A 17,110-nucleotide genomic window follows, 5' to 3' on the forward strand; every position below is an offset into this window, starting at 1 on the left:
TATCCAAGAGATGAGGTCTTATAAATCCTCTGCAAAACATAAACAATACTTTTATCAAGTCCTGCACTTTGGTGGATAAGTTGTTGTCATATACTTGTTTCTGCTGTTCAGTGTGACGATAACGAAATACATCTCATCTGTTCTCGCTTTCCGTCTTCAAAATGTGATACTGAAGACTTTTAGTATAACAGCAACTAAAAATCAATATTGCTGCAAAAGGGTAACAAATTGAGCATTTTATTTGTTAACGGTGTTAGGAGTAAATTTGAAAATCATCATCACATGCTGACATCTTTACATATTTTTGTCAATAGGAGACATTCCACTTTTAGACTGAGAACAAAGTGACGGTTTGTCTGGTCAATCACAGGTGTAAAAACAACGAAAGACATGGTTTATGGTTTGTGTAAGCTTCCATCTATCCACACCTCCTGCTCATTTGGCCTCCGTGGTAAGCCGTCACGTTCATGTTTTGGTCCGTGAGCATCGTCGTCCTCACCAGCTGCAGCTTCACTCGTCTTTCGGCTTCCGCTCCTTGCGAGCGCGAGAGGACATGAGTTTGAAGAAGAGTGCAGGCCACATAGTGCGGAGGTAAATGGCCAGATTGGGTTGAGGTCCGGCCAGAACGACATCTTTGCTCTTCCGATGGACGGCCTTCAGAACAGCCTGAGCCACGTCTCTGGGGTCCCGACCCGCTGCTGTGGTTTTATCCAAAACTGAAAACCGTGTCGCAAGAACAAGAAAGACATTTGCGTCACTGATACTGGGGAGTCAGTAGGTCAACGATTACTCAAAGCGATTCTATGGCTGGGAATGTCTCCCTTCTCGTGTGTTCTAAGCCTATTCATGTCTCTGTCAGCTTTACTGGTGATCTTGTATTGCTGGTGTAAACAGTCATACACTCACCTCCATACTTGGAGCCGTCTCCTGTGACGGCGTTGACCGACAGGCTGGTTCGGATGTACCCAGGACTGATCACGGTCACTGGAATCCCGCAGTGCTCGATCTCGGCCCGTAAGCAGTCAAAGTAGGCCTGGGTGGCGTGCTTTGAGGCAGCATCTGACCAAAGCGTGAGAAGAAAAAAAAACAACAGAGTCCTGCTTCATTTCCAATCAACTACACCGATTGAAAGAAACTCTTTCTGTAGCTGTTTGCTTTAATTATACAAGTTAGGGGAGAACTTACAGGCAGATCTGTAAGGAATGGCTATTTTGCCCTGGACGCTGCTGATGACAACGATGTGACCACTGCGTCGATGAACCATGGAGGGCAGGAGAGCTGTGAAGGGAGGGAAGAGGAAGGAGAAACAGCTGACTAAGGTCAAATATTGTGCTTCTGAAATACGAAACTTTCCATGAAAATCTAGCTCTGTAATGTTCATGCTGGAACTACTTTCATTCCTTATTTTAATTCAAGATCCTTTAAATATCGTATTTATGGTTCTGCTGCCTCCCCAATAGCACTGCTCACTAACCTTGAGTAAGAGCAATGGTCCCAAAGTAATTTGTTTCCATAACATCCCGCTGAACTGAAAGGTGGGTATCCAGTATGTTGCCGCGGTAACTGATTCCAGCATTATTGATGAGAACGTCCACTTGCCCATAACATTTCAGGATCTCCTCTGCAGCTCCGTCCACTGTGTCTGTGTCAGACAAGTCGAAGGTGACGGTGCTGGGAGTGTAAGTCTGGAGGTTGTAAAAACATGTTATTCTTGTATTAAAAACAGGGCTCGCTGTTAAAAAAGTGAATGTTAAAGTTGACTGTGGGTTTATGTCAGGGCTACTTTTCTTTGTATAGACACACCTGTGGTCCCGAGCTTGTTGAACTTGCTGTGAGCTCCTGGACCACCTGCTGCAGGCGGGCTGCATCTCGTCCACAGAGCACCAGCCTTGCGCCTGCAGTGTGAAAGACCCGAGCACACTCTACAAAACATAAAACACACCTCTTGTTCATGGTGAACATCAAACCAGGCCAGCAAGTTAGCACGTGTTACTCGATGTTACTCGGTTTGGAGAAAGCATCTACATGTCCAGAAGAAGAAATGGAGGCCGACCTTTCCCGAGGCCAGAGCTGGCACCTGTGATGACCACCACGGCGTCCTGCAGATCAGCTCCTGGTCTGAGGCGGACAAGTATTCGATAAAGCAACAAGATCCCCGCACTTAATAAAACCAGCTGAAGTACTCCTCCTCCCATGACGCGCTCCATGTCTGACAGTCACTCTGCCTGACAAGATTAAAAAAGATTTAACGAAGAAGAGGTTAAAACTGTTATTTGCAATAGTACAACATTTCAATCATTTGCTCTTGTACAAATAAGTCACCCAACAAAGGTCTTGTTAAAACAGCACATTTATATATACCCAATATGTCTCTCAGATGACAACTGAACCAACACTGTGAACATGAAAGACAGATCATCAAGCAATAGGTGATTCCTCATGAATGATAATAAATTGGGAATTTAATTTTTGCAGCTATTGGCTATTAAAATGTCTAGTTTTGGATAGAGATTGTATGAGCTGAACTTCAGACTAAGTAGGACATTAGAAGACATGTAACTTGTGTATAGGTGGAAGGATTAATTGTTTAAAAGATAATATAACGTATTTTACAATGAAAACTATTCCTTGTTGCAGTGCTAGTCTTTACTTCATAAACAAATAACATATCTGGTAAAAAATATTGGGACCTCGATGTTTGTGTTCCGTAAGCTCTCCATGCAGAGGGTGTGTGACGGTTAAATGTGAAGTGCTTTCAGCTGAACCACTTCCACTTGTCCCATCTCCAAGGACTCGCCCATTAAGTAAGCAATTATAATACACTCCCTATCCTCAATACATAACACTGGCAATAATTCTCACTCAGAAAGATACATCGTCACAACACACTGCCTTAGAAAACCACTAACAACAGGGAGCAACACATAAATCAAAGAAGATTTAATGACTTTTCACATAAATCAGAATTTCATTATAGAAGAGGAATAACACCCTTTCCTCTTTAATGACTGTACTAAAGTATATATAACAGAATTAATTAGAAATGCAGCAATTTAAAACAATATCCCTTTTCTCTATATCCTTGCATTTAGTAAATTGTGCAAAATAAAGATTTGAAACAAGAAAACACAAATTCTGAATCTTGTTGCATGGTTTACAACAAGGTCAATAATGATGGACCTTATCTCATCAGAGACAACTGCTCTTGGTCCTGCTCTCCTCTCCATGCCACTTGACTTCCCTCACCTCATTCCCTTGCAGCCGCTTTTATTTTATTGTAAATATTCCGCTTTTTATATATTTCAATACACTTACTGAAAAAAAATCGTTGTTTTAAACGGATTTCTAACAGTTTTAAAAACAGTGTTGAAAATTGTGCTGCAAAAACCGTGTCTTGTAGGTGGTAAATTAATGCATTTTGTGGGAAAACGGACTTCTGTTTCACTGTGTGATGTTTTCATTAATTCCTGTTAGCAATCGAAAGAAACTGTAAACCACAATCTACCCTGATTATGACATCTGATCTAAATCTGCAGATCTATTATTTCTAATAATGTTTAATTATCAGGTTAACTTAGATGCTAGTTTAGAAGTGAAAACAGTCCGTGCACAAGAAGGATTGGCATAAAGTGCAGAGAGCCAAGTCGTGTGTAATAAATGTCTGGGACTACTGAAGCTGACGTTGGCTTGTTTCTACATTGTAATGCAACACTCACTTAAACACCAGAGTTCATGAATAGTTAGAGCTCACCGTGTTATTGTTCTGCTGTACGACACAGCGGCGTGAGTCGGGCTACGAGCACTTCCGGGGTCGTCTCGTGACGATCTGACGAGCGCAGATTCGTTTCTCAAAAGGCTACCGGCTGTGTCCCCCGCAATGGATTGTGGGAGCTGAAGTTCGGTAAGGCTGACTGACTGAGCAAGCACTTGCCAACATCTGTGTTAAATCAGCCAAATATTCTTTGTGTAGTTGGAGACAATAAGGAGACAAATAAACGGGAGATTTATTTTGAATTTAAAAGACAAGTCTTTGATTGTCAAATCCAGTTTTTAAACTATTTGGGAATATCTGGGCTGTTTTAAGACCAGACGAGGTTGGTCTTTTTCCCCCCATATTTACAGAGATAATAGGTCCCCTAATTACTGGTTTACCACCCATCACCGCAAACGATACGTTGGATAAACTCTGAGATTATTAATGGATGCACCTTAATCAAAGTATGGGTAACAACTGGAGGGGGGGGGGGGGGTTGGGCATTATTAATTAATTATTATTATTAATATGCTTCCTTAAAATTAAACAGCCAGTCCGTCACTGAGCACTTATTATTATTCTGCTCAAACGAATGAGTTTCTCATCCCATAAGTGTATGCATGGTTAGAGAAAATACAACTGGATAAATGTGCCTACTCTGTGCACAAATGCATTTTTTTTCAGTTGCAAATTGTGCAAAAAGAAGCAATAAGTATCCATGTGAAAACAAAAGCAGGGAAAGTTTCCAAAGTGAATCTTCTCAGTTTTCCAAAGTGTTGCTTTCATACAATCTCACAATGTATTAAGCAACTACAAGTTTCACCTATGTGAGCACCATTCAATGAGATGAATAGCATCTTGTTTTTAGCTGCTGTCCATCTAAACTAGTGTAATATGTTTTGACTGAATATTGTGAGGTGAAGGCAAGACTGTCCCTCTTTAGTGATGGACTGCTACTGACCGTTGGCATAATGTGTGATCACAGTACTTACTGAAACACCACAAGCAAGTTTACAATTTATTTGATACATTATTCGATAGACCTTTAAGGGATTTACACAAAATTCTTTAGGAAACTTTTCATAAACACGTTTAAATTTGCTAAAATCCAACAATTCTCCTTCAGCTTGTAGTGAACATTTATTTATACGAGATGTACTTTGAATCAGTGATCCTGACAAGGTCACCGTTACTCTTGATATCAACTAATTCACATCTGAATTCCACTTCATAATTAAATCATTACAAGTCTTTGTATCACAACTCATCCTCCACGTTGACGATACGTTTACCTCCTCCTATGACCCCAAATTTGAAAACTGCTGATCAAGATAGCAATGCATAACAAGCACCATTGGATAAACATATACAAGAAAGTATGAATTTATAATTTTCTGTGGCTTGTCATCTGTGAAGTCAAATAGTGTTTATATTTTAAATTTTAACTATGTGGGTTTGGCTTGATGTCAATGTAATATACATTAGAAGCATGTGTAAAATGTGACTTTTCAAAAGTAAGTATTTGTGTAGTGTTTCAAAAAACATTGCGCCACAGCATTGTCACATATTATCTCTCTTACACTCTTTTAAACAAGAATATCTACATGAACAAGACACAATCTCAAATAAGTTGCAACTATTTGCTTGTTTCTGAACATCATGTAGATTTAATGAAAAAAGTAAAATAAAATACAGAAAAGTTAGTTTGAAATATCCTAATGTTTAATGAAAGGGTGATGTACTGATCAGCAAGAAAGGGGGTACAGTAAAACTACGAGGGAAAGGGACAGAGCTCGTTACTCAACATGTCAGGTCCGTTCAACTGCAGTACAATTCAATCCAGAGGAACTGCTGTGGTACCCTTGTGCACTTGCTTGGGTATCAAGGATGCAGGTGGAGGGTGCAGGGGATCAGGCGCAAGGGTACTACAGATATAAGTGTGCAGTTATCACATAGACGTGAAGAAAATGTAAGGGAAAAACAATTCCTTCTAGTTTTAACTATATCCCTCTGATCAAAGTTCAAAATGGAAGCAACCACCGCATGTGTGGCGCTAACTGCTGGGCCTGATCCTGACTTCCACTTTTCTTACATCTGGGGGTGGATAGGTTCTGTTTTTTTGTTTGTTTTTCCTTTTATTCTGTTGGTTCTTAAACCCTCTTCAGAGTGCACTCATACAGCATAGAGTTCGTAGATCTTCTTGCGCAATATGCCAGGGCAGCCAGTGCTATCGTATTATGGAGTCTCTTTCTGTGGACATCATCCCTGCGTACCAATACAACGGGCGTCGAGGAGGTGAGTGTATGCAGGGGCAGCCGTGAGAGTTTTTGGCTGTCGTACTCCACCTGGTACTTGCAGCAGGGGTCAAATTGCCATGAAATCCCATAGAGGGCAGCACAGGCCACACTGAAGGCACCAGCGGGCAATGCCACATAACGTGAGTACTCAACGGGCAGAGAAAGGGGCGTCAGGAGGCAAGCGGTACCTGACAACACGGCCGTCTTGTGCAGGCAGTTGCCCACGGTAATCCACCGGGCCGTTTCATCTCCGATGCGTGTGGGCTCAATGACAATGTATTTATACTGGGCCTCAGTGCCTGCTCCAACTCGTACTCAAACTGGTCCTGCACATTCTCCCCATTGTAGATCTCGTGCACAATGTTAGCACTCTGTCGCTGCCATCACTCCCCTGATCAGAAAACAGACATACAGCGAGGAATAGTGAGAGAAAGGATAAGGAGCAGAATAACAAGACATGATGCATCAAAGACCTGCGAATATTTTTTGCCTACAATAGCGTAGACAAAAATTCCCGAGTTGGCTATTTTAGACAATATTTTCTCAATTGAAATTCTATACAGTTGACCATATCAGAACATATATGTGCATACAATTACCATAATAAACTATCATGTAATCTGTAAAATGCATATATAAATTACACATTTGGTTTAAGTAAAATAACATTGAACAGGTGTTATCTTGTATTTGAAAAGTATGGTTTAGTGTAGGATTAAATGTTAATTTGTTGGCATCAATCAGCACTAAATGGTGCATACATAATGATTAAATTACAAACAATCTCCATACTAATAACATTTAGTTAAATTGGTAGTTCTTGATGAAGGAGATGGACCATGAACTCAAGTATATAGTATAGGCGAGAGTGCAGTTTTACAGCTAATTTGTATGCTTCAACGATTCCTACATTATTTTCAACTCAACATTTGGATATTAATTATTGCAAATGTGTACACTTAGGTTGCAGAAATGTTTCTGCTCCATATGGTTTCCCATCAATTCATAAAATGTCAAAATCACCAAATGGGCATTCAAAGTTTTCAGATAACCGTCAATAACTTGTCCGATCAACAGCAGCTAAAAGCCTCCAAAGTGTGAAATATTAAATTATACATAAAACGCAGGAATAGCGAATCTGTGACCAACAACATATCTTCATATAGACAAATTAATTACGTCCGTTGATTCGTTTCCATCTGGTAGCTTAATCGAATAACATTTTCTGCAAACTAATATGTTCTGGGTTATTTAAAAATGACAAACGTGTTTGTGTGTGTGTGTGTGTGTGTGTTCATCAGTGTCAACCCTCCGAGGCCTTCCACCACAAGTTGACAAGATGGCAAACAGCCCTCACGACTAACCTCACGTGAGATAAGGTTAGACACCGAGCTTATTCGGGCTTTGGTTAAAGGAGCATTGGGCACGAGTGGAAACGATCCTGGGATCACAGGGAAAGGGTCATCAGTCAGTTAGATAACATTCATCACCAACGCGCTAGCTGGTAAAAAGTTGGACTGGGCAGCCAAGTTAAGGACCGTTTTACTTTCAAAACAGGTCGAGACGCACAGCGGACAACACTTGGTCCAGACAGAAACGTGTCGCACGTGAGCCATGGCGCACTACAGCAGCGCTCGCGCACAGAGGAGGTTAAACACAACTTTCACCACGGTTGGTCTGCGCGTGTGAAATGACCAAAACATCACATGAGCTGCTAGTTTGTTTCCTCGCTAACGTCAGCTAGCTGTACGCGGTAGCCCGCTAATGTTAGCTAACCCTGGGATAGAAATCCGACCTCTCGGGTTGCCATTTTACTTCCAGTCCCAACCGACTTGTATGTTCAGGGATATGGTAAATGGCGACATCGACTAAACGGTACATCACATTAAAACATGTTCGTTTAATATTAAAGATGTGGAGTAACTGACCTCTCCCTGCTTACTGGGACACCGCGCCTCCTTCCCAGCGACGCCATGTTGGAGATACAACAGTGATTGCGATTGACGTATGAGAGCGCACAGTCTTATGGGTAATGTAGTGTGTTGACGCTGTCGACGCGTCACTTCGACTCGAATGGGGACTACTATTCCCATGAAGCCATAAAGCAAGAGTACCTTTACGTATTTTATAATAGCACATATAAGTTTGAGAGGTCAGACAATATTATAAATTAATGTATATGCTTGCTAGAAATACAATAATGAATGATCAAGTAACTATATTAAAGTTGAAGATTAAATACATACATATTTAAATTGTTGTGCAAGTTATAACATGTTGTGCATGTTATAACATAAAGTATACAGCATTCAATATTGTGTCCCAACCATTAAGTTTTGTGTTTGTAGATTTCTGAGTACTCACCCATATTGTGCCCTCCTGTGCGGGCTTCCTGTCCATGTGCTGAAACCTGAAATGCTTTGGATGTAACTAATGTCTACGTTCAGGAATGCGGGATCAGCTGAAACAAAGTCCTTCGCCTGTGACAACAGTTGTCACAGCTTAAAAATCATGGGCACGCATGACGAATCGATACAAATCCAATCAAGCATAATGGCGATGCCATCTTTAAAACTGTGATTGCTTTTTTTAAATGATGTTTAAACCATGCTTGCTCGACCTGCCATGGTCCCCCAGACCTTGTTTAATATACTATCAATAATCCTTTCAGCTGATGTGACGTAAGGTTAACCAAGAACATGCTTATTTGTTGGTAAATTATTCATCAGTTAATGTGTTAATTAGGCTATACATTCTTTGTTTACATTGCACCTTCATACATTCTATTAAAGTATTGAAAACTGCCACATATTGAAGGTTTGTGTGGCAACTTGGTCAGATTCTTAGGTTTGTTTACTTTAGAGTACATTAGTACATCCAGGCAAAGCTTTTTATTTTTATTTTAACCTGGTCAATTAATTTTTATTAAATAAAAAGAAAAGGGTCAAGATATGTTTATATTCCTCAAAGTTAGATATCAGTAGGCACTGATATCAACATGCAGCCCTAGTTAATTAGGTTTTTGCTCGCCCAAAACTAGTCAAATAATCAGTCTAAATACACTGGAATCTGCTATAAATTAACTAACACGAGGCAGGTTTATTATTGAATATAACCTCCCACTGGTCCCAAATTTACAGAAAAACTCCAGAGGACATGACCTCAGCATCCTCCAGCTCCGGCACTGGTTGCAGACCAACATTGCTTCAAGGTCCCATCGTCATTCAAGTGGACTCTGGACATATATTGTCGTTTAAAGGCTACATGTTTGTGTTTTGAGTTCATGGGAAGTTAACAGAGCTCCTTCCGTCAATGAGAGCACACCAGGACATGTTTCGTTCTTCACGAGAGTCCTGAAGACACAGCTGGGCGTGTGGTTGAACTGCTGTGCATTCAAATGGGAAACAAGCAAGCAGTTTTTTCCAGCTCACCCATGTTAGGGGTGCTCACCCCTGCATTGCTAACAGCACACAATGTGACAAAGAGTAACTCTTAATACCGTCACTAGGTGGCGGCAAATTCAAGTTAGGAAAACTCCCAAAACTCTTTTCTTTAACTTGGGGCTATTTGTTGCAGGATGGTAACATGAATACATTAAAGTGACCTCAATATACATATACAGTATAGTTTAGTGTACATACAAAGTTATGTACTTATGTATCTCCCTAAATTACTCGACTACTTATACAAAATATATCATACTATACCTAATATTTTCTTTAAAGTTGACTATATGTGCATCTATCCCTGTTTTGTTAATACAAACGTTGACATTGATAATGTAATGAGTATTGTTTTATTTATTCATAGGCAACAAGAATGGAAAAAAGTCAAAAGCACAAAACAATATGACAAGAATTAGCACACAAATATAAACATAAACTCTATCAATAGGCATGTGTAACCTAAAGGAATGTTTTCCAAAAAGAAATATGTTTTCCTGCAATTAACTCTAGGTGATTAAACCAGATCAAGAGAGTCTGCAATGCATGTTGTGTGTCCTGCCAGTGTTGAGGCAACCTGAGGTTTTTTTCTCCTCAACACTAAAGATTGTCAACAGCAAAAGCTCCTGAAGAGCCAAGCAAGGGAAACCACTGGGTTATGTTTTAGAAGTAACAACTTCCACGATGACCTTCATCATTACATCAGTTGGTGAAAGTAGTCATGTGGGTTTACAAAAAACAAAACAAAAAACAGATTAAATGACAAGAAAAAACAAAAACAAGCTCCGGGCCATCCAGTGTCATTTTACTGAGAAATGGAACAAAGGACAATGGACACCATACAATGTAAATGCCCTGAATATAACAGTGCTGATTTTTAAAATGCTGGTTTTGGCAGATATATGAATTAATATCCACATTGAAGTGTTGTACCACACAGTGACAAGCTTCAGACCCAATTTATCACACGTGTCTGTAATATGTAACATTTGCATGAGCTTTGTCTTCAAAGTTGGACATCCTCAGTTTGTGTTCTTTGGTTTACAAATCCCTGCATCTTTGACTGATCAATTTATGACTCCAATAAAGAACAGTACACTTGTTACTTGAAAGAGTGAGAGTTGATAGAGTAACAGTGGAACCAAATTGAGATTTGGGGGGAATACATTTTAAATAAAGATTATCTTTTATTTATTTAACTTCCCAGTACCCATCAAATGAATGCCAATACCTCTCTGCAATCTCTTCCTCTCTGCAATTTCTTCATAACAAACTCTTATAACTAACATGTTTAAAATATTTGTTTAGCATTCACAAGTCATCAAATTAGCATTTCAGCATGAAGAAAAATATTTCTAAGAAAGGAGGCAAAAATGGAACAATAATAAAACCAAAAAATATCAGAAGAGGGTCGAAATGTAAAATTCATCCCTGTTTGAGCATCAGAAACGCCGCCATCCCCATCATGGAGAAAGACAGCTGGGTCAGTCATCTAGTCGTGCTGCTCACATCCAATGAGTCCAGAGGAAGACAATACAAAATTGATAAGATTTGACTCACATCTGTGCCCATCACAGGCCTGACCTTTGCTTCCGATCAGTGATGAGTATGCATCCTGAAAGTTTCTGTCTGAGGTTAGTTCATTTGCTCATGTTGTTATGAGTGATGACCAGCTGATTCACTTCCTGTTTCTGGCGTAACCCTGTGTTACCGACCCAAAGACCCAACATTCAGCTCACGGACATCTGTGCCGTGAGATCAGTCGTCTCTGGAGTCACTCAATGTCATGTTTAACAAAGCCTGCTGGTTCCTTTGTTGTATGTCAGCCTGTAACTCCAAAGCATGATGTCACACAGTATGTATTCCCCGAGAGTCTCTTTCTCCTTCTCCTCGCTGTCGGAGCCATGTATGGTCATTGATAAATATGTTCAAAGTACTGAGGCTGAGGATTCTCTTTGACGTATTTCTGAATGTACCAGCAGGTCAAGTGAGCTTTCAGATCCTCTTCCACCACAAAATCCATGGCTGCCTGTCACCAGAGAAGCACAACATCACATCTAAATGGTTCTGACAACAATTTTTATCAGATAGGATATTACATGGACACTTTGGTCATTGATTGAGTATTTGTTGTTGTGCAGGTCAATTAAACTACATGAGGTGTGCTTGCGTAAGCTTCCCATATATATATATATATATATATATATATATATATATATAGTAAAATAGTAGTAAAATTACTAGCAAAGTCATCATGTTACAATAATCTTTTACTTTTCATTATTATTAAGTAAGTTGACCAAAAAGCCATTTGATAATTTGAAATTATGGTCAACATATTACAAATTGGACCTTTAAGAAAATACCAGACAGAAAACCTCCCTCTTTTCTCTTCAAATGATGATACATCAAAATAACACCCTTTATGAGTTTTACCTTGGCCAGGTGCTTTGCTATTCCTCTACCTCTGTAAGCATCTGGAACTTCAGTGTGTTGCAAGTCCACCGTCTTCTTCCCAACGTAATCATACAGAAGAACTGCACGATCATGAGATCCTGAGGGCAGACAGAGGTCATAGTTCTCGGTTGTGTTTTTCTCCACCCAACCCCCAAGTAACAACCCCACCTCCGGATACTGATAATAAATAAAAACGCAATTGTCAATGTTTAAGGGCATAACTGTTATAGCAGATTTATAAATATTGCTCACATTGACGATCACTGATGACCACCACAACACACAACCACTCCAACCTCATGCATGCAACACAATCAATGTTAGATTAACTTTAACATGTTGGCATTTAAATCAGAGTGTAAGATCACCGGCTAATTTAATGATCAAGTTGCAGGAGCAGCTACTCTATTTTCAGTTTATCATACACCTATAAAAACCAAAAGCTAACAACAAAGGGAACTATGTTATATTAAATAATATAGTTACTTGGGTTTGAAAATGAAGTCCCACTACCCATATATGGATCTGATTAATAACACACACTGTATGTTTTATAAAGGAATGTATAATGGCTGGTGTTTTAGGCATCACTGATTCAGGTTGGGGAGAGGAACTAACGTTAAGAGGTTATTCGGGAACCCCTTCAGTAAGGAGTGATAATCAGGGATGTCTGGTGTGAGTGGATGCTGTTCAAGGTTTCATATTTGCTTTCAGCAGTGGAAGGAAAAACATATATAGCCGAAAAACAAGCTGACGGTACAAGAAAGTCAGCAGCTTTGACCGAGAAGCCCTGTCGTCTTCTCAGTCCTGACACGAGCTAACATCTGAATAAAGACGTGACATCGCGACTGTGCGAGATGAATGACGCCTCTGTGTCTGAAATGGCAGCTGGAGTTGTCAAAAAGGAAACGACGACGATGTTGGCAGCAAGAAAAGCACAACCTCTGAGCTAGCATTAGCCAGCTAGCACGCCAATGTTTAGATGTTGCACTTACCATTTAGTCTTATAACAAACTGCCGACGCTTTTTATCGTGTTCCACTTGTATCTGAGAGTTGTTTGCGTCGAAAACAGTCACCGGCGCCGCCTGTGCCATAGTATATAGTAGTCCAACTGACGATGGCTGCTATGCTACTCTGCAGCTTTGCTAACCAGTAATGGCTCCATGAAATGATGAACCGTCGAAGCACAACACCTCGTCCAACGGAATCAGCTGTGAGGTCACGTGACCGCCAGCCAATCACACGCTGGCGTTGTCAGAGAGGAGACAAACGGCGCAACCAGACGCAAAATGAAGTCTGTCACACATCATTTTAAACAGACGTTTTTCTGCATGATTTACAGAAATGTTGGAGTTGAAACCACGTGACTTTCAAACCGACAGCAAATGTTTCACATGCAGGATTCAAGTCACCTGGAAAAAATAATTAATTCGTCCAAAGGTGGAGTTTTTGGGTGGAGATTTGGCAAAGAAACTTATTAATGAATTGATATTAATTATTATATGGTCAGGCAAGAAGATGATGCAAGTCCAGACTGCTCCCTGTCTCCTGTGGTGTTCCGCAAGGGTCGGTCCTCGGCCCCATCCTCTTCATTATTTACATGCTCCCCCTCGGTCGTGTCATCTAATACATTATTATTATTATTATTCAAATTAGAGCTCTTGAAAGTAACCAATGTCGATTTGAGTGTACTAACCAATAGTGGAAAGTTAAGTATAAAAAAGTATACTTAGTACACTAAATTGTATGTACTTAAGTGTACTTTATTTTCTAAATACTACCATAGTTTACTGATAGTGTTTTGTCAATGGATTAACATACTAACATAATAATATAATCCCTATACTTGCCAGTCATGTAGGCTGAAGATGACAGCGACAGAGATAGCAGCCAGGATGACAGAGAAAGTCAAGGCCAGGATGACAGGGATAGCCTCGGGCATGATGACACAGAAAGTAAAGGCCAAGATTTGGATTATTTTACCAGTCCGTAGTCAGACACATTAGACCTCTTCTTCCGTTTTGACCCCCAGCAGAAGGCAGACAAGACTGTAGTGCAGAGAGCTTTTTTTGTTGCAAAGACAGCACAAAATGAAAATGGCTATCATACAGTCAAGACAAAGAAGCCCTCTTCTGTTCCCTTTGTCTGTCTTTTGCTAATCCCAGAGAAAGCAGCTCTTTCATCACTGGCTTGTCCAACCTCACACACATACACCAGAGAGTTGAAGAGCATGAGAAGAGCCACCTACACAGAGGTTGCGCTGAGGCATATTTCCTCAGATCCTAAAGATCCAGGACCTTCTCATGGGCCCTCAGATATCACTTCATAGAGAGCAAGTCCGCAGGAGGCGACAAGTGTTGGAGCGCATTATAGATGTGATGAAGCTCATCGCCAAAAGAGGTTTGAGCTACAGAGGCAAGCAGGGAGAGGCAGCATGCACACTTGATGACGACACCATTGACCATGGTAACTTTTTGGGAGTGGGGGAGGCCTAATTGTGTGGCTGTGTGGTGCGTTCGGACAGGGGCGGAGCTACTCAGATCTACCACCTCAACCTCCTAAAAGCATGGAGAGAGGTGGAGTCTGTTTCTCTGGTCTCCGCGGTATCTGAGAGAGAGGAGCTCGGGCCTGAGGTGCCAAAATCAACTAATCCGGCCTCGCTCCTTTGTGAAGACCACCTCTACGCGACCCAGAGAACAGACATTGCCTAGTTGCAAGAGCAGTTTGCTGACGTGTTCTCCCTCCTGCCAGGTCGCACGAACCTCATAGAGCACCGAATTGAGACTACCTCTCCCTGTCTCATGGGGGGGGGAGTAGGTTAGGCCGGATGGCTCCCCGGCCTAAGTCGGGCGGTGGGGGTATGTGGTGGCGGCCATGGTTAGGCTCAGCTGCAGAGGGGAGTGGGGGAGTGTGCTCAGGCAATGGTACCAGGTGGAGGCCTAATTGGCCTCAGCTGTGCCTAATGGTGTTTTGCTCCCCAATATGAACGGCAGTAGGGACGGAGGAGATGGGTGGATTCTGCCAGAGCACCAAACCTACGCTGCCATCATCCAAGCAGACCCGCGGACACAGGATGTGTAAGGCCAATATGAAGACTTCTCTGCCCTGCTCTCTGAAAAGTGCCCAACTCAAATCCATGTGTGGTGCTATTCACACATCCTAAACCTTGTGCTGTCCGACACAACACAGTGTGTACTAGCAAGGGGCTCTCTTTTTCCCCTGATGAACAACATCGCTGTCTTCTTCAGAGAAGCCTGCCAGAGGATGAATATCTGGGAGAAGGAGAGCAAAGATCGACATCAGAAGCGGCCGACAAATTTGTCCAGTGGGCCAACAATCAACTACAGGAGCAGAGTGAGGAGACTGAGCTGGAGGAGGAGACCACTCTGCCAAAGAAACGGGGAAGAAGGAAGAAATGCATGCCTGGAGAGATGTCCCGAAATGAGGCTGTGACTGATGCCGAAACATCATACAAGATTGAGGTCCACAATCGAATCATGGACACAGTCGCAGGAAGCATGCACCAGTGTTTCCTCAAGAATGGCACTTTGTATGCTGATCTCTCACTTCTGGACCCGGAAAACTTTAGCCAGGTAACATCTCACGGCGGTAGTTTCCCAGAGGCAGCACTCCAAGAGTTGAGCAAGTGTTTGCTGCCATTTGATGACAGAGCAACAGTGGCCGAGTTACAAAGCGAGATCGAAAGTCTGGCACGACGGTGAGATCAGTATTTGAGGAGTACACAACCAAGACAACAGAACCTGGGCCGGAGGACGCTGAAGATGAGGAAGAGATGGTTTACTAAAAGTGCTCATCTTGCAAGGACCTGGGCCGGCATAGTTAGTTTATGTTCTGTTACTTAACTTATTGTTTTGTTATGCACCTTCAACACCCCTACACACATACACACACACACACACACACGCACACACAATCTCACACCCAGCATGCAACACTACTGATACCACTGATGTTCACACCCCATCATATGTTCTGTTAATTTCTACAATATAGTTCATACTAATTCTACCCTCTGATTCCAGTTTCTTCATTGTTTGGTCTTTCTCTGCTGACGTTCATTCCTTAAGGCTCTGTAGTTATACGTATCACCATCTGATACTAGCCCAGAGTTAAGCCTATACCTTAGAGTGTTACAATAGCCAGTATCATTTTATTCTGTGTGTCCATCCAGGCAATTTGGTGGATCCAATTGCTATTAAAAAAAACATATATGATGTAATTTCTTTGTAATCAACCAAAATAATCTTAAGTGTATGGGTATTTTTCCAAGTAGGCCACTGACTGGTCGATACGTGCGATGCATTGAGTAGGCCGGCCTGACAGTAACTCCCGGGCCACCTTTTTCCCCCAGTCCGCCCCTGCCTATGGTCCTACTAAAATAACCTATTAAATGTAGCACTTTCTACAAGTCGCTTTCATGCTAGTCAAGCTTATAAAGATAACAATGTGCATTGTGTAAAAGTGTGTAAAAGTGTGTAACACCTTAAAATTACCTCATACTATCAGTTCCAGCTACTTAAAATGATCTCCTGGCATTTGATTAAGCCAATGATGTAGTTTTAACTTATTTAACAATGTCTCACTCACTTCAAAATGTTTTGCTTTAGAGTCTCTTTTGTTCCCACATGTGAGTCAAGTCTTCCTCTTGTATCATCGTCTACATTTGATCACCTAATGTACAGCTTGCTCCTGATTGAAGGAATTCATTTAAAATATGTTAAATGGTAAGTGTTTTCTTTATTAATATACTGAACTTCAATTTGACTGCTCTACACTTTTTTTTGCCTTGACCAGTTACACATAATTAGATTAGTTTAGTCACATTTGCTGATGATTGATTTCTTTGGGTATAAAAAGTGATTTTGCTCAGACTAGTGTGTATCTTATTAGTTTTTGATAGTTCAGGTCAGGTCGCAGCTCACAGATCCACAGTGACAGCTGTGTCGCTGTGTGTCATCAGCAGAGCAAATGTATAATAAGCAGCCAAATCCTTCTCAGTTGGGGTTCATGTGTTTTCTTATAACACTGTTATAGATTGTACTCATATAAGTTAAATACGGTGTTGTGATATAAACTTGATAGACATTCGCAGTACTTCTCGGCATTGTGGGCAGGTATGTCAAGATCACTAAAGTGA

General features: G+C 41.1%; 3 protein-coding genes across 4 annotated transcripts; all 3 read right to left on the reverse strand.

Annotated features, from left to right (window-relative positions):
- Positions 1-221: 221 nt before the first annotated feature.
- dhrs7b (dehydrogenase/reductase (SDR family) member 7B) lies at positions 222-3,854 on the reverse strand. 2 transcript variants are annotated; one of them, XM_034539095.1, is made up of 7 exons: positions 3,752-3,854; positions 2,054-2,225; positions 1,804-1,922; positions 1,475-1,685; positions 1,186-1,278; positions 907-1,059; positions 222-716 (listed from the first exon to the last, which is right to left on the reverse strand). In XM_034539095.1, the coding sequence occupies exons 2-7, from the start codon at positions 2,205-2,207 to the stop codon at positions 511-513; spliced, it is 936 nt and encodes a 311-aa protein (XP_034394986.1). In that variant the 5' UTR covers positions 2,208-2,225; positions 3,752-3,854; the 3' UTR covers positions 222-510. The 2 variants fall into 2 exon arrangements, with proteins under 2 accessions (XP_034394986.1, XP_034394987.1); XM_034539096.1 differs by having other exon boundaries at positions 2,054-2,221; positions 3,752-3,816.
- A 905-nt stretch (positions 3,855-4,759) lies between these two features.
- tmem11 (transmembrane protein 11) lies at positions 4,760-8,036 on the reverse strand. Its single transcript, XM_034540247.1, is given in 5 exon segments — positions 4,760-5,958; positions 5,961-6,347; positions 6,350-6,416; positions 6,418-6,442; positions 7,980-8,036. Coding segments are annotated over 5 exon segments (558 nt in total). The 5' UTR covers positions 8,027-8,036; the 3' UTR covers positions 4,760-5,926.
- Positions 8,037-10,282: 2,246 nt separating this feature from the next.
- natd1 lies at positions 10,283-13,184 on the reverse strand. The gene is made up of 3 exons (XM_034540398.1): positions 12,947-13,184; positions 11,931-12,049; positions 10,283-11,523 (listed from the first exon to the last, which is right to left on the reverse strand). Exons 1-3 carry the CDS (start codon positions 13,044-13,046, stop codon positions 11,407-11,409), a joined length of 336 nt encoding a protein of 111 aa, XP_034396289.1. The 5' UTR covers positions 13,047-13,184; the 3' UTR covers positions 10,283-11,406.
- Positions 13,185-17,110: the final 3,926 nt, after the last annotated feature.

This window comes from Cyclopterus lumpus, chromosome 8, assembly GCF_009769545.1.
Source record: "Cyclopterus lumpus isolate fCycLum1 chromosome 8, fCycLum1.pri, whole genome shotgun sequence".
Lineage (NCBI taxonomy): Eukaryota > Metazoa > Chordata > Actinopteri > Perciformes > Cyclopteridae > Cyclopterus > Cyclopterus lumpus.